The sequence below is a fragment of the Mauremys mutica genome, chromosome 1 (assembly GCF_020497125.1).
Source record: "Mauremys mutica isolate MM-2020 ecotype Southern chromosome 1, ASM2049712v1, whole genome shotgun sequence".
In the NCBI taxonomy this organism is placed as follows: Eukaryota; Metazoa; Chordata; order Testudines; family Geoemydidae; genus Mauremys; species Mauremys mutica.
Window position 1 is genome coordinate 310,782,194 of NC_059072.1, and position 23,528 is coordinate 310,805,721.

Sequence of the window (23,528 nt, forward strand, 5' to 3'; positions counted from 1 at the left end):
GCTGCCTGTGCTACTACACCTGCACAACTATTTTTAGTCCACTAACTCTCCTCGAATTAGCACATGAGTGTGTCTGTGTGACCTGGGAATCATTCCTCTAGCTCTAAGGGTAGACACAGACTAAATATAATAAGCTGAGGGCAGCAAGAACTGCAGGCTGCACAGAACTCTGTGCCTAGCATGTATTAGGAGGCAATGAGCAACTGACCACAAGAGATAATAGTCTGTGGGAACCATTGGAAGGCTGGAGCTATAATTTGCCATTGCTTCCATTTCCTTCTAAGGGCAGCTCTTAAACACATTTGAATAAGCCCTTACTTCAGCTTAGCTGTAGGAATAACACTGATATCGAAAAATGGGCTGTATGCATCTCAAATAGATCATGTGAAGTGCTGAGCAGCTTAAACCTTTAATTAAATTCATGGTAGCTGAGGGCAGCCAGCACCTTCCAGGATAAAGCCCATGATTTCCATTCATTCATTTTCATTTTAACACCTGTCCATGCCCTTTCTCTGTTCCTGATCATTCTCACTTTCTCCCTTACTTACTAGCATGCAGTTCAGTGTGGGCACAGAGGTCTCCTCTTACTTCTGAACATCACACACATGCATTTCTTCACACTATGGAGAAGCCCCTGTCCAAAGGTTCGGCGCAAACACCAAGTGTGGCATGCCTAGCCTTGAGGCTCTCTGAGCCACTTCTGGGGCTAAACCAGAGGCATTCAGGATTGAATCCACACTGGATGTACCAGTGCTCCATGTTAAGACATATTAAGGAAAAATGACACTAGAGCAAAATGATCACTCACCCTCTGCAGTTATTGGCTCAGTTTTGCGAGACCTGACTGTAACAGTGGCAGCTCTGGACAAATCAGTTCCAGTTCTCCAGACACGCACCTCAACAAAGCCAGCACTCTCATCAACATAGTATTCGACATCTCCAAAGTAGAAGGCTGGTTCTGGTAAAAAGGTTAAAGTAATTTAAAGTCATTAAAGTTTGCTCCTTACCGGAGAACCTACTTTTAAGCATATATAAACAAATTAAAAATGTATACAAAAGGAAGGATGGTCCAGTGGTTAAGGGCAGGGACTTGGCAGTCTAGGGTTCAATTCCCTGTTTCACCTCTGTGATGTTGAGAAGTCTCTGTCCTTCAGTTCTCTGTAAAATGGGGGTGACAGCATTTCTCTACTTCAAAGGGGGTGTTGTGAGGATGAATACATTAATGATTATAAGGTGCTCAGACAAATGTTAATGTAAGTATGGCACACAGAATCAAAAGAAGTCAAATCCTAAAGAGGGAAAATAGAAGGGAGCATAAATTTTGGCAAGTCAAATGTAAAAATATAATCAGGCAGACCAAATAAGAAATTAAAGAGCAAGTAACAAAAGTCACAAAAACTAACATCAAAATATTTTTTTAAGTACGCCAGAAGCAGGAAGACTGTCAAACAATCAATGTGGCCACTGGACAATCGAGGTGCTAAAGGAGCACTCAAGGAAGACAAAGCCATTGCAGAGAAGCTAAATGAATTCTTTGCATCAGTCTTCACTGCAGAGGACGTGAGGGAGATTTCCACACCTAAAGCCATTCTTTTTAGGTGACAAATCTGAGAGACTGTCTCAGACTGAGGTGTCAGTAGAGGTGGTTTTGGAACAAATCAAAAAAATTAAACAGTAATAAGTCACCAGGACCAGATGGTATTCACCCAAGATTTCTGAAGGAACTCAAATATGAAACTGCACAACTAACAACTGAGGTATGTAACCTATCACCTAAATCAGCCTCTTTATCAGATGACTGGAAAATAGCCAATTAAAAAAAAAAGGCTCCAGAGGCAATCCGGGCAATTATAGGCCGGTAAACCTAACTTAAAACCAGGCAAACTGGTTGAAACTATAGTAAAGAACAGAATTATCAGACACAGATGAACATGATTTGTTGGGACAGAGTTAACATGGCTTTTTAAAGAGAAATCATGCCTCATCAATCTATCAGAATTCTTTGAGGGGTTCAACAAACATGTGGATAAGACTATCCAGTGAATATAGTTTACTTGGACTTTCAGAAAGCCTTTCACCAGGTCCCTAATCAATGGCTCTTAAGCAAAGTAAGCTGTCATGGGGTAAGAGGCAAGGTCCTGTCATGGATCAGTAACTGGCTAAAAGACAGGAAACAAAGGGTAATAATAAATGGTAAGTTTTCAGAATGAAGAGAGGTAAATAGTGGGGTCCCCAAGAATCTGTACTGGGACCAGTGATCTTCAACATACTCATAAATGATCTGGAAAAAGTAGTGAACAGTGAAGTGGCCAAGTTTGCAGATGATACTAAATTATTCAACATAGTTAAGTCCAAAGCAGACTGCTAAGAGTTACCAAGGGACTCTTACAAAGCTGGGTGACTGGGCAACGAAATGGCAGATGAAATTCAATGTTGATAAGTGCAAAGTAGTGCACATTGGAAAACATAATCCCAACTATGAATATAAAAAAAATGGGGTCTAAATTAGCTGTTACCACTCAAGAAAGAGATCTTGGAATCATTGTGGATAGTTCTCTGAAAATATCCACTCAATGTGCAGTGGCAGTCAAAAAAAGCTAATAAAATTATAGGAACTATTAGGAAAGGGATAAATAATGGAATCATAGAATATCAGGGTTGAAAGGGCCCTCAAGAGGTCATCTAGTCCAACCCCCTACTCAAAGCAGGACCAATCCCCAGAAAGATTTTTACCTCAGTTCCCTAAGTGGCCCCCTCAAGGATTGAACTCACGACCCTGGTTTAGTAGGCCAATGCTCAAACCACTGAGCTATCCCTCCCAGTAAATATCATAATGCCACTATATAAATCCACAATATGTCCATATCTGGAATACTGCATGCAGTTTTGGTCTCCCCATCTCAAAAAGATGTATTAGAATAGGAAAAGGTATGGAGAAGGGCAGCAAAAATGATTAGGGGTATGGAACAGCTTGCATATGAAGAGAGATTAAAAACACTGGGACTGTTCATCTTGGAGAAGAGACAGCTAAGAGGGGATATGATAGAAGTCTATAAAATCATGAATAGTGTGGAGAAAGTGAATAAGGAAGTAATATTTACCCTTTCACACAACACAAGAGCCAAGGGTTACCCGATGAAATTAATAGGCAGCAGGTTTAAAACAAACAACAAAGTAATTCTTCTCACAGTGTCGAGTCAATCTGTGGAATTCATTGCCAGGGGATTTGTGAAAACCAAAAGTATAACCAGATTCAAAGAAGATTAAGATAAGGTCATGGGGGATAAGTCCAGCAATGGCTATTAGCAAAGATGGCCAGGGATGCAACCCCATGCTCCCTAAGCTTCTGATTGATAGATCCTGGGAATAGGCAACAGGGAGATCGATCACCGGATAATTGTCCTGTTCTGCTTATTCCCTCTGAAGCATCTGGCATTGGCCACTGTTAGAAGACAGGATAGTAGGTTAGACGGACCTCTGGTCTGATCCAGTATGGCCATTTTTACATTCTTATGAGTAATTCAATCTCTGTTTAGCAGTGCCCTTAACCCCATGCTCAACATGTGATAAAGTCCAACTGAAGTCAAATGGGACTTAAACATGTGCTTTGCTGAACTGAGATGGGGTTATTCTCAGGATTAAAATTAAGCACTGTCTTAAGTGTTTTGCTGAATTGGGCCTTAGGAAACAGTTACCTGATCTTCCAGGCAAAAGTGAGTATCCATTTAAAAATGCAATATTGTTTCAGCCCATCCAAGTTACAAAGCGTACATACACATTTTATTTATTTTTATAGTAACTCCTACTCCTGGGTGAATTCTGCACCACTGAGCACGCAGAATTCATATCCACCTGCAGATTTCTTTACTTCCCTATGGAAAATGATGGGGAAGCAAAGGGAAGCTGCCCTGGAGGTGGAGGGTCCGGGAAAGCCCATGGACATTGCCCTCCCAAACAGAGGTGAGGCATGAGGGGCATGCCGTGTCATGTGCCACTGCCCCTCTCGATTTCTGCCCACTCAGAGCTGCCTGGCTGAAGGAGGGTGCCACTCGGACACCGCCTCCTCGGTCCTAGTGCTGGCTGTGCTCCCCTTGTGTGTGCTGGGAGCCATCCTGTTTTCTGTACAACAGTGAGTGCCTGTGTTGGGGCAGGGCAAAGGGGCAGGGTGGGGTGGAGAGAAGAAACAGTGAGGAAGGAAGGGGGTGGGATAGGGCAGGGGAAGGGGGATGTGAGAGTGAAGGGAGGGGGATGGGGCAGGGGACAGTGGGGAGAGGACTGAGATGGGGACAGTGGAGAGGGAATGGGGCAGGGGACAGTAGGGAAGGGAGATGGGATGGGGACGAGAAGGGGCTAGGGGACTAGGGCAGGGAAGTGGAAGCCCGGCATGTGGCATCCCCTCGACAGCAGCAGTAGCTGGGGCTCCCCTGTTAAGCAGGCCCATCAAATCCCCACACCAATGAGTGCCACCCCCCTGCACCTGGACCACCCTGATGGGCCTGCCCGCACACAGCTTCCCACTCCAGTGAGCCCCAACCAGCTGCATCCAGACCCTCACCCCGCCACACCTGGACACTCCGGCTGAGCTCCAACCACCTTCACCTGGACCCCCCTGCAGAGTCCCATTGCTCCTGCACCCAGAACTCCCCAACAATCCCCTGTGCATCCAGATCTCTCACTTAGCTGCCCACACCCAGATTGCCCCACACCGAACCCTCTTACCCCACACCTGGGTCCCCCCACACTGAGCCCCTCTGTGCTTGCATCCTGCTGGGCTGAGCCTGCCTGCCCATACCTGGTGTATCTAGCACAGAGGCCCAGGGCCCCAGTGTGTTTCTGCAGCAGGCCTGGCCCTTGTGCTGTGTCAGAATCGGGTGCAGCCTCACTGCCGTGTCCCTGTCCTGGGGTAGAAGGAGCTGCAGGATGATTTCCCTGTGCTCCCCACTGCCATGCTGCAGCCTCCACATGTATTTATTCACAAATAAAACTGGCGTAATTTTAAAATATTGTGCAAAGAATTTTCTTTTTCTTTTTTTTTTTTTTGGTGCAGAATTCCCTCAGGAGTAAACTCCCTACATACCTTCTTGATTTGGGTCTCTCCAAACCCACTGTAGGAGGACAGTACCTGCCTTGAAAAGTTTAGAATCTAATCTAAAACCAGATGCAGTATTGTGTATAAAAAAAGAGCAGGAAGGAGCACAAGGGATACAGAAACTACATACATATGATTAGAAATGATTGAAACCTACATCTTACTATTCCCTACCCTGAGGGTAACAAGCAACAAAAGATCAAAACCTCACTGAACCATCAGTACGAGAGCAGCTCTCTTCTTCCAGGAAGCATAATAAAGCATTTTTTAAAACCTATATGAGTGGTTCCTGGTGTAGTTTACATTAATGAAAAATTACAATGTGTGTATTTGTTTACATACTTTGGGCCAACAGGCGATAAATCTGCACATCACATCTCACTCCCTTCCTGCACTTTCAACTCTAGGTACCAGTGTGTATGAGTGTGTGTGTGCACAGATTAACGTGTTATCTTATTAACCTTATTCCTAGCTGGACCTTGTGCATTAGCCAATACATTCCTTGCATTTCTCACTTCAGTGCAAGCAGACAAAGGTGAAGATAGATACTGAGACCTTAAACAGGGTTTCAGTGCAGAATTCTGTTATCCAGACGAGATCGGAACATGATGCAGCTTTGTGAACTGTTTTGTGAAAGTTGTCCCACAAATTATGGGGACAAAACCTCAATCTGATTTCCCACAATTAACAGTTAGACTGAAATCAAGCTTATTTCCCATTCCGAACTATGTGAGTACTGTCCTTATCTTAACATTTTAAACCCCTCAGATTACAAGAAAGAACAGCAAAAAATGGAGCAGGGGGCAAGTTATCCCATTTAATAGTGATATGTTTATCTGCATTTTTCCTCTTTTCTTCAGAGAGCAAATTAAGAAACAAATGCTTTGCACCTAAATACACTGCACTGCTACGGGCTGGGAGCCCTACAGCTATCTCTAAGGAGAGAATCTGGTGTCCAGAGTCAGCACTGCCAGTGATTTTCTGACCTTGGGCAAATCACTTTATCTCTGTGCACTGGTTTCAGGATAATACTCCTTACCTTCCACAGCAGTTAGAATATATAAAGTGCTATATACATACTTTTTAGTGTATTATTAACATTAGAGGCTTTCATAGTAAAAGCCTCATTACATTAATTTTTCATGATTTGCCTAGTGGAATTATTTCAGAATAGCAAGGCTCCAGTATACTAAATCTGCTGCAAAATATCACAGCACTACATGACCACTAGGAGTTAACAAACAATTAAAGAAGAACAAATGGCTCGATGTTCTAAATATGGTGCTGTGCTATCACATACAGGACATTTAAGATCAAACCCTGAATTTAATTTTCAACTCCCTGAGAGAAAAGAACAGCACAAAGCCAATGCATAGGGAAAAATCCATTGTGTCATTAGGGAATTCTCAGTGCATGATTAGAAGTCACATTAATTTATGCCCTCCTAGCTGGAGGAGAATTGTGGCAACATGTGATGTGTGTACAGAGAGGACTGAGGTTACATGAAGGGGAAAAAAAAACTAAGCCTCTAATGGCAGGCAGACAGGCAAAAGCCAGATCCATTAAATTTTATGACCTAATCAAGTTTTCCTCAGCTGGTATATATGTTGGAAGAATCTATGACTGCTCCTACAATGTGTTGTGTACACTGGAGCACAAGAACATGAGTGACTGTCAACATAAAAGAATCATTGGCGAGAGAGAGAGAGCAGGCAAACAAGCATGAGAATGACTCTGTTGCCTGGAAGTTAGAGCTACAGTAGTGGTTGGGATGTGTGAGACACAGGACTCAGTTCACCTGCTCCAATGATTTTTTTAAATGATCTATGCACAGTGGAACAGCTTCAACAGGAGAGACTGAGGGAGCCGCACATCATAATATCCCACAGCCCAGTGGCTAAGGAGTTCACCTGAGAGGTGTTGTTCCCTGTTCAAATCCCTTCTTCCCTTAGGAGGAAGGGGGGACTTGAAGCAGAGATCTCCCACATCCCAGGTGAGTATCCTAACCCCTGGGCTATAAGTAGTATAAGCTCGCCTGCAGGGGCCTGATCCAGCAGGCACACTCTGAGTATGCTTACCGGATTGGGCCCTGCAGGCGAGTTAGGTTAGTGAATCACCTTGGGCTTAGGCTCCACTGCCTGGTGTGGGGCTGCAGTGCACATGTGCAGAAACACAGATGCTGAGGGAACTTCTACTGCAAAAATATAGGAGCTGAGCCTGTTTAGGTGCCAACCGGGTGCCGTGGCTGCTGAGCAGGGGCCTTATTCTGGAATTTAGGTGCCTTTTGTGAATCTAGCTCAGGGGTCGGCAACCTCTGGCAAGCGGCTCGCCAAGGTAAGCACCCTGGCGGTCCGGACCAGTTTGTTTACCTGCCGCCTCTGCAGGTTTGTCTGATCGCGGCTCCCACTGGCTGCAGTTCGCCACTCCGGGCCAATGGGGGCGGCAGGAAGCAGCGGCCAGCACATCCCTCGGCCCACACCGCTTCCCACCACCCCCATTGACCCGGAGCGGCGAACTGCGGCCAGTGGGAGCCGAAATCAGCCGAACCTGTGGAGGTGGCAGGTAAACAAACGGGTCTGGCCCGCCAAGATGCTTACCCTGGCAAGCCGTGTGCCAGAGGTTGCTGACCCCTGCTCTAGCCCTTAGTGTCTTTCACAACAACAGCAGAGGACATTGTGCCACTAACAATAAGGAAATTATCATTAGGAACTATAGAAAACCACAGTAAACACAGAGAGCCACTTTCATCTGTGGTGTGACTCCACTTCCTAACAAGGACACACACTTAGGATAAACCACAATTTTCTAATTAACCGAGGGCTTCACCCCTCATTTTCAGATTCAGTTCAGGTTAAACCATCCCCCATCCCCCACTGATTTTTCAGAACTGCCAGTGAACCAAAAAATCAGTTATTTGCCCAGCTCTAATTAGCAGAGTCAGAACTCAGGCATTTCTAGCAACACGTCCTCAAGCTCTGATTAGAGGAGCATTTCCGGACAAGATACTGGAAACACCAGCTTTGCCAACCTGGGTGCCTGACCGGTTACAGCTACAGCACTGCTGAAACACAGGCACCAGATTTGCTACTGCAGCCACAGGCCCACAGAGAACCACATTACTGCGGTAAGTTAGCTAGCCTCATATTCGGGAATGGTTTTCACACATTTTGAGACACATATCTGTAATAGCAGACACATTCTTCATGGTTACCCATCCTAGGAACCAAATCCTTACTAGTGTTTTGTAGTTAATTTCCTGTAAGTCCTTTTAGGAGCTCCCCAGGGGAAGCAGCAAAGCCAAGGTACAAACAGGGAGGCATTGTGTTTCACACATCATGGTTGGAAAACATGCTGCCCCATGATTGGGTGCTCCCTTATGGCAGATCTTTAATCTAGTAATCGGTTTGAATAGAGAGCATTGCAAATGTAATGACTTCTCTTTCAGAAATAAGAGAAAGCCTTTCATGTAGCAAACACAAATTGAAGATTGCAGATTTCACTGGCATACAGTTAGAGTAATTAGAGGACAGAGGATGGGAACTTAATTCCCAATGGCCTCTGATAAGGAAATTAAATCTATGGTTTGTCCTTACATCCAGCAGAATGGAAAGTAGCGGGTATATATTACTTAGAACATTAACCAGCAGTCAAGCAGGAAAATTAGACAAACTTTTGAAGCTGTCAAAAGCACGTCCACACTTGATCATATCTCGTAAAGGCAACAGGTATAAAAAGAAAGCAATGTAAATATCAATTTTAATGGATTTTTCTGCCTCTAAAACAACATTACGAAGTATGACCAACCACAACGGGCAATGAAAAGAAACATGCTCCTTTTGCAAGATGTGTGCAGTGCTTTGCCTGATTCTTGGCTTGCAATGCATCATGATGCACAAGCCAGAAAGAAGACAGCTTTACTCTTGGATCCCAGGGCAAGATTGCACAGCCAGCCATAAACTGAGCAGACTTGTTATAGAAATAACTGAGAGACAAACATGGAATTCCATTAGGGTTTTTTTTACAGTAACTTCTCAGTCTAACTCCACTGAAATGAAGAGGGATTTAGTTTTATTATTATTTAGTTGCATTGGGGTATCACCTTGCAATGCAGGATGATGGCCCAGGATGGTGCTAGGACCTGTACAAACACAGGGCAAAAAGATGGCCCCTGCCCCAAAGAGCTTACCATTTAAGTCAAATGTTTTGATGTCAGGGTAGCCTGCATGCCAGATCCCATATACACTTACAGAATATGTTCTGGAGATTTCAAATATTAGTAAAAAGAACTACATTGACTCCCCCTTCCCCTTCAAATGGTGCCTACTTCCTGAGTAAACTTTCCCTCAAGGTCACTGAAGTGGGGATGTGAGGTTTGCCCACCCAATTTCTGAGAATATATTGTTCTGGTGTGTTTTGTAAAATATCTATTTTCACTGATCTACATGATTTATAGAGGGGAAGAATAATAAAGGGGAAATTTTTCTGGTAGCTCTAATATGCAAGTATAAACATGAGGTAGCTGCATAAGCAGTAGATGGAGTAACTATTTACATCTGGACAATGTGTGCTGTGGATCATTGACTAGATCTTTTATATTGGTATTCATGTTGTTTCTGTCTACAGGCTTGAGGCCCTCTTGTTTCTTTGCAGGCGGAACAGGGTGGAATTAGCAGGTGGAAATTGTTTACTAAGATTTTATGATACTTGTGTGGAAATGTGAATTTATTAGGCTAATGTCAATAAGGATAAACGTCTACATAATTTAAATAATTATAGTTTCTCAGTTCATGTATGTTAATAAGGACAAAAAATAAAAAGTTTAAAAAGAAATCTATGCTCACTAAAGAAAGTTTAAATTAGCAAGAAGGACCTTTACAATTGAAAGTAGGTAGCACCATTATACAGCTATTTGTACTTACTTGAAATTACACAAGTGACTGAGCCTGCAGTTAGTACACTGAATTTAATTTGCCCAGTCATTTTTTTTGTTATCGAGTGGTATAGAAGCAGGGGTCAAGATTATATGCAGAGCACAATTCTGGACTGAATACCCCTTGTAAAAAATGCCAGTGGTTTTTTCATTTGATGTGGTCAAAACAGATTACTTTCCAAATGTATATGCTGCAATTTTAACAGCTCAGTCATCTCAGCATTGTTATCATAACTTTCACAATCAAAAAATAAATTAATCTTGCAATCAAAATTACTAGCTGCAGTTAAAATTCCACATATAGTATCTCAAGCAAATAATGTCAGTATTTACATTTGTGTGCCATAGCTCAACTCTCTCCTGCACCTCAATTTTTTTTAAGCAAGTTTATTATTCAGTATAGTACTTAAAAGTGCAAACAATCTTAAAAGTTGCATTAATTTATAGATTTCAATTCCATCTTTTAAGAAATATACACAGAATTTTGTGAACTACAAAAGTAGCTGTATACATTAATTGGGCTGATTTGCTCCTCCAGTTTTATGCGAATGTAACTCAATTGATTTCAATAACACCGGGAATAGGACCCAGTGAACGTTATAAATGAACATGTCATATAAAATCTAGTTTTAAGTGATTTATGATGTATAGTACTACATAAATGAAGATCTTTGTTTTACTACCTTATCCTTTACATGAAAGTGTACGTATTCTTGGTATTCCTAATTGCTCGTGCCACTCTGAACCCAATAAAAGCAAAGCACACATTCTGAGTGCTACACAAATTATTTGCACCCAATTTATCAACAATATAGAAAGCTGCACAGGCAACATGTCAATTTGGAGTGTTCTAACGTTCGTGTCACATATGACATGCGTCCAGTCTCTGCATAGCTGGGAAATGAGAGTGCTGCGGTTGGTGCAGAGGTGCTGCAAGATCAGACAGTACGGTTTGTTTTATTAAAAGTGCAACAGACTTGTTTAGATAAATCCTGGTGGACCAACCCTGATGGCAATAGAGTTTCCTTAATCCTGCAAAAGAGCGCTCTGCACCAGTCTTACCCATCTTCAGAATAGAATTTGCCCCACAGTAGTTCAGAAAGGCTGTGACACCATTAGTTTTGACTGCTGAAGTTCATTTTGCCCAAGGCAATTGTTTATAGTTTTATATGGATTTTAGAGGCTTCTTTCTTTTTATAAGTGGATTCACATTTATTGTTCTGTTGCAAAACAGTTAACTTTTTAAGAATCCCAGATTATCCCATTTACAGGTGTAATTATTATTATTGCAAATGTCCTTGAGACAAATTTGGTAAGCAGGTGGACCTTAGTGCCGTCTCAGACAGCCGAAGATGGCAGAAGCTTGCATATGATGACCTGACCCCAGATGCTGGCATAAGGGGAAGAAGTAGTAGTAGTAATAGTCATCCTTGTGACAAATCCTGCAGTCCTTGAAATCAGTGGGGGTTTTCAGAGATTCCAAAGCCAGAAGGAACGATTGTGATCATCTAATGTCTGACCTCCTGTATAACGCAGGCCCTAAATCTTCCCCAAAATAATTCCTAGAACATATCACTTGCTTGACTAAGGTTTGAGTAAAGGATTGTAGGATTATCTCATTTATATCATCATTACTGCACAGGCCATCCGCCCAAGTCATTCATTTATCTGGAGAGTTACTTCATTTAAAATTTAAATAAAAAATATTAGGCAGCACTCCATGAATAAACAGATGCTTGGGATTTGGGGGGACACCTGAACAGGAGAGGATTGCCTCCAGCCACCATCTGATACTGTGAATTACTTTCCTTTCGGCTACACCTCCTAAAGTATATTAAATGAGTTAAGAATCTTTATCATTTTTAAAAGAATGAACAGGAAGCAAAGACTGACAGCGTTAACAGAAACAGCACAGAAATTAGCAACTACAGCAAAATCCTCAAGAAGCTGCTGAAACAGAGAGAGTCAAATACATGGGACAGATTTATTAGTAGTAGGTATTTTGTACCACACTCAAAGGCATACCAGGAGCCTCACAGAACACATAGCCAGGCAGGCCTCTACCTCAAGTAGCTCACAAACTAGGATTCAGACAAGAAATAACAAGTGAGATTGAATACAAACAAGAGTGGTCAGGGTAGATTTGGACAGAGTTTTATAAATAAGACCAAGCAGAGACTCAGTAGGTGTACATTTTAAAAAGCTTTTCTTTTTTTTAGGTTAGTTTTAGTTTCATATAGTAATTAGTTCACTTCTTGTGTGATTTGCAGCAGAGGTTAGGTTAGCAGGGATTTGAAGGAGATAAGTGTATTTGCAAAGGCAAAGAGGTTCAGTGAAAATGGCCTGGGAGATTTGAATGTTGTTCTTCCTAAGTGGGGTTAGTAACAACAATGAACAAAAGCAAAAATAAACAAACAAAGCAAAAAACAAAACAAATCAGGACTATGTATTCTGAATGCTTCTGTTTTGTGATCTATATCTTGTAACATCCACCTGATTCACTATGGTGTCTATCTGACTTGATCTCTAGGATTTCACCATCAAACTCACCCCGGTGAACAAGGTTTTCCTCATCTGGGGATACGGTACTACCAGGGACCTTTTTCTCTGAAATGGGAAAGTATTTCTTTCCCCTTACCTTTTCAAATTTCTTTACAGGCACACTTCAGAAGGAAAACAAGGGAAGCAAACACATTTTCACTGACACACCATTACTTATAAACAAGTGATTGTATAAAGGCTTTTAAGTAAATGCACCTGCCTGTGTTTGTTGTTCTTTGGAATATGCAAAGTGAGAGCAGGGTAGAGATGAATTCCTAGAGCATTGGTGGCTAAGACTGATTTCTCTGAGTGAACTTTGACTGACTCTGTATAAAAGCAAATACCTGCAGAAAATGTGAGAAGTCTTTTTGTAATAAAAGCCATTTGATTTCAACTGTAACTAGAGCAAAATTGAGCATTTGCTGCTTGTGACGGGGCGGAACAGCCCCGCACTGGTACAGCAGGGGTTAACCCTTCTTTGCTAGCAGAGGAAGCCACGCCCAGGAAGCTCTGCTGGGCATGCTCCAACTGGCAGACCGGTATAAAAGCCTGCAGGTCTGCTCAGTCTGGGCGGGCCACCAGGGGAGAAGGACGCAGACCGTCAGCTCCTGCAGAAGGAGAGCCCATGAGCCTGGACCGGGGCGTCAGCCGAGCAGAGGCCGCCCCGGAAACCCCGGGGAGGGACGCCGGCCGTGAGGGACCTACGGGGGAACCGCTCCCACAACGCAGACGTCCGGCTAGACAGGGTAGGAAGTGACCCAGGGGGATTGTCGAGACTGACAGCCTTAAAGCTGCAGTACCGCTCGGCGTGTTGCGGGCGGATCCCCGCCGAGCGGGTGGCAAGGAGAGCTTGCCACAATCAGGGCCCTGGGTCGGGGCTCGGTGGAGAGGGCGGGCCCAAGTCCCCCTACCCCACCCCTTAATACCCCGCTCCAAGGGGGGGGTGTCTATGGACTCTGGCCGCTAGGCCGTGCTACCCTGCCCCGAAGGGGGGGGTTATGGACTCCGGCCGCTAGGCCGTGCTACCCCGCCCCGAAGGGGGTGTTTATGGACTCTGGCCGCTAGGCCGTGCTACCCCGCCCCGAAGGGGGGGGTTTATGGACTCTGGCCGCTAGGCCGTAATACGCCGGCTACCAGGGGCAGACCGAAGGACAAGTGAGTGGCGTGGCGCTAGGCCCCCAGCCCGCCCCTGCCACAAGGGGGTGCTGGGGTGCCAGACCCGTCACACTGCTATAAAACTTAAAACAGGATTATTCATTTTCTGAGCCTATACTCTATATGAATAATATTAGCTTGGACCAATCAGTAGAATCTTATCATAGTCACCTTATTTATTTCACATTTAATTTCTAAAAATATAATTCTTTCTTAAACATAGTAGAATCTGCTTAGTTTCTTTGAAGAACCATTTATAAGGCAGGAAAACATTTTTTTTGAGGGGGGACAAAGAATAACTTAGAGAACAGGAAGTTGACAGTGAATAATGATGGAGAAATATAAACATCATGTCTTCCACGTGACTTTTGCTACTGACACTAGCTGAGTAAGATGCATCGCCTCGCCACAGCATTTATCATATATCTTGAACCAACTCATGATTTTGTTCAATATTTTGTTAAAAAATAGTTAAGTCTGTTCTTTTTCCTGTATGGAGACAAGCGCTTTTCTAGATTGAAGACATCTTCACCAAACTGTAATGGAGCCCAACAAACATGTTATCACACGTCTCTCTCCAATTTCTGCCTGTTTAGTGTTCAGCTAACAGAGCTCGCTACTATGCACAGTGCTACCATAGCATACTAAGTCTGTTTAACTGGCATGACACAGTGTTTTAGAGATTCCCTGAGACAGGATCAGATTATGGTTGGCCCACCCCAAGTGTGTGTGTTCTGTGTGGGAGGAAAGGAGGGAAGAGTGGAATTCAAGAAACCTTCTGTTTTCCTGCACCTCCTCATAGGAGCCAGTCAACCATTCCAGTACTTACTGCTGGCACTTGACTTAACAAAGGAATCGGGGAGAGGGCAGAACAGTGGCCTCACCTCCTCCCCACCCTTTCCATACTGCGCAGTGGAGCTGAGCTGGCATGATGGGGACACACTTAGTACCACTTTAAACACTCTTGCATCTGCTCCCCCAAGCATTGTGGCACCATGGGCTGTGGCTTAACAGTTACCCTAATGCGCATGAGATGGTAATTACATCTTTAGAGGAACTATGCATAGTCCAACAGGCTAGGTCTTATTAGAGCTCCAATTAAGCAAAACACACAGGTTTGTTTTAAAAGACACATGCTGTTTTGCACAATATCCTTACAATCTTTTGGAAGGATTAACCTCAAGAGCAGTAGGAAAAGTACCGAAATATGTGAAAAAGCAAGATGTGATATAGTGACATGCTCTCTGGTGATAAAATAGGGAGCGTCACATTTTCTGCACTGGAGGCCCTGTTATTAATATTTAAAACTCACCATGGACAAAATCACAGAAAAAAACTTGCTGATTCTTTGGATGATAAGTTGAGCAAAATAATAAAGCGTGGCAAGCAATAGCCAGCAAATGTCCAGAGCAATATTAATACCATTCAACCAGCTGAAGCCCACATTTCTGATGCCAACGATCAATAAAATGGCAGAGTATCAACATAAGGAGTTGCAAGACACACCAGATGATTTAGAGAATTATAGAGAAAATTGTAGGCCTCCAGATGCCCTGCAGAACTATTTATTAACTGGACCCCAGAGATTTTGAAGATGCCCTTGAAAAGGAACAAGCTGAAATATCAACAGGGCCAACTGTATATTTAGGATTGCACCTAAAGACAGAGAATTCTCAGCATGGCGTGCACATCAAGTGAGCTCTCTGATATCACAGTGATCCATCGGTCCTCAAATAACATCACATAGCACAAATACCACTCAGTTTTAACTCTGCCTAATTTAGTTAGAGGCACCGATTCTGTATAGGTCAGCGCCATCTCCTGTGATATGCCTGTTGGTGAGTATTTCTGTATTTGCTGTTTGGGTAACAGAAGTAATGTGGAGTATCCAGAAGCATCTATTCAAAATCTCTCTCTTGAAGGGACCAATTTTTAAAAGTTATTGCTATATATAAAAGCATTGACAAGACAAAATAAAATCTATCTACTTATAAAACCATTGACAGTAACAGGTGCTGTAAGAAAGGCAAATTCCAACTAGGCCCGGTTGTCTCTATGATACCCCCCAGTGTGAGATATAATGTTAATTTATTGCTGTGATAGACAGCCAACAGTGACTTCCTAATTTATCAACTCTTCTATTATAAACAGAGCATTCTGTTTTACTCATGGTGAAGATGGCTAATGCTTCTAATAATAAAATATTAGTGAAGAACCCGGGGTAGGGCATGTATGATAAATTGGCAACCTTCCATTTTTTGCCCTGATCAGTTAGTTTGGCCATCTGCCAAAGACTGGAGAAAGAGTAGTGGGCTATGTAGATATTTTGCATACAAAAGGGACACAATAAATGTGTAGGACAGTGTTTGTCCAAAATGTAAGAACATAAGAATGGCTATATTGGGTCAGACGAAAGGTCCATCTAGCCCAGTATCCTGTCTACCGACAGTGGCCAATGCCAGATGTCCCAGAGGGAATGAACAGAACAGGTAACCATCCAGTGATCCATACCCTATCACCCATTCCCAGCTTCTGGCAAACAGAGGATAAGGACATCATCCCTGCCCATCCTGGCTAATAGCCATTGATGGACCTATCCTCCATGAATTTATCTAGTTCTTTTTTGAACCCTGGTATACTCTTGGCCTTCACAACATCCTCTGGCAAGGAGTTCCACAGGTTGTCTGTGCAGTGTGTGAAAAATACTTCCTCTTGTTTGTTTTAAATGTGCTGCCTATTCGTTTTATTTGGTTCTTGTGTTATGAGAAGGAGTAAATAACACTTCCTTATTTACTTTCTCCACACCAGTCATGATTTTATAGATCTCCATCATACCCCTCTTTATTTACTTTCTCCACACCAGTCATGATTTTATAGACCTCTATCATATCCCCCCTTAGTCATCTCTTTTCCAAGCTGAAAAGTCCCAGTCTTATTAATCTCTCCTCATATCGAAGCCATTCCATACCCCTAATAATTTTTGTTAAAAGAGATTAACTGCTGGAAAAGAGCATAAATCAATGCTTTGGCATGGCAGACCCAGTAGAAAATTAAAAATGACAGAGATCTAAAATACCGTGGCTGTATCAGAGGAAGGAAGTCATACCTGTCTCTTCCTTTAGTTCCATCCAGGCAGATGGTACTACTCTTGGGCTATCCCGAGGTGGTTGTAGGCACCATTATAACGTTGGGCATGCTGCACCCGGTGTTTGAATTGGCACTTGAGGTTGGATGGATGGATATTACTCATCCCTCATGTCCTTACCACTGTTGCATTCAATTTGAGATTGTGGCACACAACCTGATGATAAGGTGAAGGACCTGTTTTGATGGACTGCCCCTGAAGGCTGATGGAACTAACAGGATTCCACGTAGGCTTGTGGGATAAGATTGTTTTTCTGACACATCACTTTAGTGATAGTTTGATAGGATATTATAATAATCTTTTGTCCTTCACTATCGATCCAAGGCACCTCATCAATGTCATCTCTGGCTTTATCCTCAAAGGTCACCAAGGTTTACAAATTACTTTGCAGATGGCAAAGAAAAGTTTCATCTTCATTAAAGCATCTGCAAAGGCTCATACAGTCACATCATTTTGAGTAGCTGACAGCTTAATGAATCCTAGCTGCCTCCACTCAGTTACTGAGTCAAGTTTTTCCTCACTGTGAAGAGTGTTCATGTTATTTTGCGAAAAACCAAAACCAAAACAAAACAAACAAAAAAAAACATTCTGGAGAGTATTAACAGGTGTGTTATATTTGAGAGTACTGTGTCCAGTTTTGGGCACCACACTTTAAGAAAGATGCTGACAAATTGGAAAGAATCCAGGGAAAAGCAATAAAAATGATAAGTTTAGAAAACTTGACCTATGAGAAAAGGTAAAAAAAAAAAACACAGCATGTTCAGTCTTGAGAAAATAAAACTGAGGGGGGGATCTAATAACAGTCTTCAACTATATTTAGGGCTGTTAGAAAGAGGATGGGGATCAATTGTTCTTTACGTCCATTCAAGGTAGGACAAAGAGTTATGGGCTTAATCTGCAGCAAGGGAAGTTTAGGTTGGAGATTAGGAAAAAATTCCCAACTAAGGATAGTTAACTACTGGATTAGATTACCAAGGGAGGCTGTGGACTCCCCATCATTGGAGGTTTTTAAGAACAAGTTAGACAATCACCTGTCAGGGATGGTCTACGTTTACTTGGTCTTGCCTCAACATGAGGGGCTAGATGATCTCTCAGAGACCTATCTAAACCCACATTTCTATGATTCTATGATATTAGAGTTTTTCTTTCCTATCATGATACTTAATGCAAAGTCTGTACTCCAGGTCAGATATTGCATTGCTGATTTTCTGCCCCATTTTAGATTACTAATGGAAGATGTCAGTAAAGAGACCTCTGGCCAGCCAAAGAATTCCTTTGACTATTTTAATACTCAGAAAAAATTGGACAAATAGAGAGTTGGTGGCTCATGAATACTGCATGCTTCCTATAGGGATATTTACAGTTTAACTGCTTGCAGCGTGAGTGCCAGCTATTGGTTCAGGTAGAATACTAGAAGATCCAGGAAAGTTGGGTTCTGTTCCTAACTCTGCCACTGGTTTGCTGTGTGACTATGACCAACTCACTAAATCTCTTCATGGCTCAGTTTGCCCATCTGTAAAATGGGGCAGAACTGCTCTCCCCTACAAGGGATGGTGTGAGGGTTAATGTGGTCATTTTTTCTGACAAGTTAAATAAACTGTAAGCCATGCTGTGATATAAACCTGTGGCCTTCGCCTCCCCAGTAATGGTGCTGAAATGTTTAACAGGGGTTCAGCAGGAGGAGTCTGAATGGCTGCTTGCCAGCCTTATGTGAATGAAGTGGAACAAATCTGTTGAATGTCCTTCCTGCTGTGAACAGTACGGTTTTTCAGCAATTCCAATAAGGCAAGAAGAGAGTTCATATGTCCTGCAGAGTGGCAGTGTGCTCTCTTGGCAGCACTAAGTATTCGGGAAGGAAAAAAGAACGCTTGGGGAGATAATAACCTCCCCGACAACTTAAACCAAAGAAAGCCTCTCACAAATGTTCTCCTTTTTGTGTGCTCTACCATTTTATTCATCAATGCTGTTCACTTTCAGATTCTAAACATGATGACCCAAGAGTTTGATACTGGCAAAAAAATCCATTTTTACAACAACATAACAACACTATTTAGTTCAATCCCTAGGTGCTGTAACTGTTCGTTTTAAACTGAGTGGATTGGCATCCAGAGAGAAATATAGTAAAATTAGATCATTGCATTAAGTGATCATTAGTGCACCTCTGAACCCAGTCTTTATGTCTGGCCTCTGTTAGTGACTATTCAATGCAAATTGTTCCAATCTGGTTATTTTATGGGGAAGACTTAACATCTGCTGTATTTTATGCAGAATCTGTTTGTTTGGGCTTTTTACTGGCCACTTAGAGTCATAGAGCCATAGAATATCAAGGTTACTTTTTTATTCAGAGAAATGTTGGATCAGTTTGTTTATTAGAAGACTAAACATTTCATACAAGTACATTTTCTGTGTCTAAAGAATATTGCTAAGCCTGATTATTCAGTTGATTAAGTGAAGATGGTGAAATGAGCTTTTAGTTAACAAAATATTTCCCTAGTGAAAATGAATGTATTAAATGCAAGCTCATGTTGAACAAAATATTTATTGTTAGCAATGGTGAATACAATTTTTCATTTTTTGTTTATTTTGGGGTCTGTTTATTAATTCATAATCTCTCATATTTTTAAGGTACCAATGGATCCTAATACATTTACAAATTATAGAAATACAGGAATCATTTTGCCTGGCTCTGAAATGCAGCAATGTCTGGATGGGAAAGTGGACCAGTTCAACAGCAGTGGACCAGTTTAACACAGAAACGCTGTACAAAAAAGTGAAGAATATGGTATCCAGTTGACACTGATATGGTGCTTTTGTCTTTTATCGTTTTTCTATGTGAGTTCATTTGAGAGCATAGTGGTTGTCTGATTTCACCCACATAACTGCTATGGCATCATTTACTGCGCTGGATGAGGTACATCAGAAGCTGTGACATGTGTAGGACACTATCACCTGTGGGTGAACACTTTTCACAGAATGATCACTCCGTATCTGACCCCTCAGTCCTCATCCTCAAAAGAAACCTCCACAACACCTTTAAAACATGAGCCTAGGAGCTTAAATTCATAACTTTGCTACACATTCAAAATAATAGTCTTAATAATGACACTAGATTTATGGCTTATTTAGTGGCAGATTATCCACTGGGCCCACGGGGCCCATGCCAGTGCAAATTGGGGAGCCCCACCCACAGGAGGCAAGCGCTGGGGCAGGGGATGTTTCCATACTCCCCTCCCTCCCCCGCCCCCACTCTGCTCCCTGGCAGCAGCGCTGGGCGGGGAGAGGCAGGGGCAGGGCCAGACTCAGAGAGGAAGGGGCAGGAGCCAGAGCCTTTCCAGCTGCACCTGGACGCTGCCCGCAGCAGCTTCCTGGGAGAGAGCCTGGCTGGGGATGGGCAGCAGCCCGCTCCCTGCCCAGACATGGCTTCTGGGGACAGCGGCTGAGCAAGCCGTATTCCCCCCCACCCCCGTCCCCAGAACGTTCGGCCCCTGTCCCCAGAAGCCGAGCCTGGGCAGGGAGCAGGCTGCTGCCCCTCCCCAACCAGGCTCTCTCCCCATCAGCTGGCTATGCTGCACAGAGCAGTGTCCTGCTCCTCGCCGGGCCGAGCTGCCAGGAGGGCGGGGAGCAGCCAAACGTGCTGGGGGGTGGGAGGGAGCCGGAACAGCAGGAGGACAGAGCCCTTCCCCCCAGAGGTAACATGTGGGGTGGGGAGAGCATGGGCCCTTGAGTGGCAGTGGGCTGGAGCCACATGGGGAGGTCATGTGTTGTCCCCTTTTGTTGGTGTCCCCCCAGTATGGTGATGGCTGGGCAAACAAGGTGTGAGTAGCCCCAGTGCCCTGTCCCCCGCCAAAGCGCAGGGTGGCGGGGGAAACCCCAGTGCCAGGACCCCTGCTGTGGCCCCAGGACTGGAGGAGCTCTGGTTCCATGGGTGGCGGGTGGAGCCCACCTTCAGGGAGGCTAGGCCCCGGCTCCGCCCCTTCCACCTGTGGTGCCCCCAGCCGAAGCCCTGAGACCCCCTACCTCCCCTGCAGCCAGAGCCACGAGCTCCTCCCTTGCCTGGAGGGACCCCAGGCCAGCTGAAGTCCCAAGCCCCTCCCCTCCCCGCTACCTGCCTGGAGGTGCCCTGAGCCTCCCCCACCCTACGGCCCACAGAACCCTGGGCCACCCACAACCACACCTCCCCTCCCTAGACCCCGAGCCACCCCAGGGAAAAGCGTCTCACTTTCATCCCGAAGAACCTTTTGATATGCCCCATGCAGGTTCCGGTGTGGCTGAGTAGGCGGTATTTGCTACTCAGCTTCCTGAGTTCATCAGTAATCTCTTTGGAATCCAGGGAGATTACTGATGAACCTGAGAAACTAAGTAGCAAATACTGCCTCGTCAGCTGCCCTGGAACCGGCATGGGGCATAATAAAGCAAAACCTTTCCCCGCCAAACCCAGCAACTGGGGTTCTGGTGGCCACAGTAGCACCAGGGGAGGCTGAGCCTCCCCAGGCATATTATACCTGCCACCCATGTCTGGCTCCCTGCCATGGCCTCAGGGATGGGGGAGCTCTCACTCTCTGCTATGGCCCTGAGGCCCTGGGGGGAGGGGGTTACAGAGCTTCTCTGGTCTTGGGGCTGCTGTGAGGAGGCAGAATGGGGTGGGACAGGGGGTGGAACAGGGGTGGGACTGCAAGAGGAGGGGCAGAATGGTTTGGGGGCATGGGTGGAGCCACAGATAGAGGGCATGGGGAGGGCATCCCCCACTTGCTCTGGCCCAGGGCCCCAGGGAACCTTAATCCACCTCTGGGTTTATTACAATCATCTGTGACCCACTAAACTGCCCTTTTTGTCTTATGACTGGAGAGGTGTTAACAGGCCACTTAACATACGTTTTAAGAGATTATTCAAGGTAAACTACTTAGGCTAAACAATCTGTTCCATCTTGTATTTAGTTGTGACACACAGAGTACCTTTCCAGACCCAAAGCAGAACAAAAGCTTGTCTCTCTTACCAGCAGAAGCTGGTTTTTGCTTCTTTTAGTAGGCAATTTTAGGCCACTTTGTAACATACACAGTTGCCAACTTGCACGCGGTAAATAAGCACCCTGACTTTCACAATAAGCCAAAAATCAAGCTAATCCCATTTCAAAACAAGGCCAAAACAAGCCAATTCCTAAGAACCCCAACACTCTGTGTGACTAGATCCCCACGGCGTGCAGTCTGGGACTGGGTGAGCCCGCTGTGCACCCCTGACCCTCTCCCCCTGGTTACCCATGCTTGCCGGGAGCCGATAAAAAAAAAAAGAAGCAACAAGGTACAACAAGCAACAAGCCAAAAACTAGCCAACAAGCAACTCACAAGCCAATTAAGCCAAAAACAAGCCCAATTTCTGCATTTTTTTCACAGGTTTGGTGTGTCTGGTAAAGTAATCACCGCACACAACACTGTTGCTGTTTCTGGGATCTCCCTTTCTGAAAGCAAGTATCCCATTTTCTGCAACAATTTTCTACATTCAGCTTATATTATTCCTAAATTATTAGATAACCATTAAATATTCCTCCTTACCTTGGCTAAGGTTTTCACAACTCTAAAATATCCAGTAATTTTAAAGTGATGGCACAGGCTCAATTTTCTTTAATTTACTGGCTACAGCCTGTTGACCTTTGTGTCCATCACTGGTGTCATAAATAAACGGATCAGGATTAAGGTCTCTTTTACCTGGAAAGGGTTAACAAGCTCAGTAACCTGAGAAACACCTGACCAGAGGACCAATCAAGGGACAGGATAATTTCAAATCTCTGTGGAGGGAAGCCTTTGTCTGTGTTCTTTGTTGGATTGTTCGATCTCTCTTTGGATCTAAGAGAGGCCAGACATGTCTCCAAGTTCTCCTGGAGTAGTTCCTACTATCCAATAGTGAGTATTAATTAGAAAGGCGGATTAGTCTTATAATTTGATTTCTACATTTGCAATTGTGTGTTTTGCTATAGAATTTCTTTAATTCTGTACTGTTATTGCTTTTACTGAGAAAGAAAGGAGGGGGGATTCTCTCCAAAGATTGATAAGTTTAGACCCTGTGTATTGTTCCATCTTGGTATTACAGAGACAGTTTACTTTTTTTTGTTCTTTTAATAAATTCTTTTCTTTTCTTTGGACTTGGTTAATTCCTTCTCTTGTGGAAATTCAGGGGAAGGGGAGGGGGGAAGAGTGAGTTCCTCCTGGGCTTGATTCAAGGAGTTTGAATCAAGGTATCTCTCTCCAGGACTAGGGAAGGGGACGGGGAGGTAAGTCCCTCTTTGTGTTGAGTCAAGGATTTGACTCCGTGTGTATCTCTCCGGAGTAGGCTAGGAGAGAGGGAGGGGGGAAGTGGGCTGCTTCCCTTTGTGTTGAGATTCAGGGAGATTGAATCTGGGTTTCCCAGGGAAAGTTTGGGGGAACAGGCAGTGTGTTACTCACTTAAAACGTAACTGGTGGCAGCGAGAACCAAATCTAAACTAGAATTTTAGTTTAGAGGAGTCCATGCAGGTCCCCATCTTGTGAACCCAAAAGCTCCAAGTGGGGGAGAAACCTATGACAACTGGTTGTTTCCTGCCTCCCACATTTCCAAGTGATATTGTTTCTTAAAATTCCAACTATCCTACAGAGATGAAAGACTTCACAGTAGTATTCTGAGGTGACAATATATTTCCA

The 23,528-nt window shown here is 43.9% G+C and overlaps 1 protein-coding gene across 1 annotated transcript in view; it reads right to left on the reverse strand.

The window, feature by feature from the left end:
* FREM2 (FRAS1 related extracellular matrix 2) overlaps positions 1–23,528 on the reverse strand; it is a 217,788-nt gene that overhangs the window by 59,906 nt on the left and 134,354 nt on the right. The window contains exon 7 of the mRNA XM_045015121.1: positions 809–958. Coding sequence (XP_044871056.1) covers positions 809–958 — 150 coding nt within the window. The remainder of the gene's footprint in view (positions 1–808; positions 959–23,528) is intronic.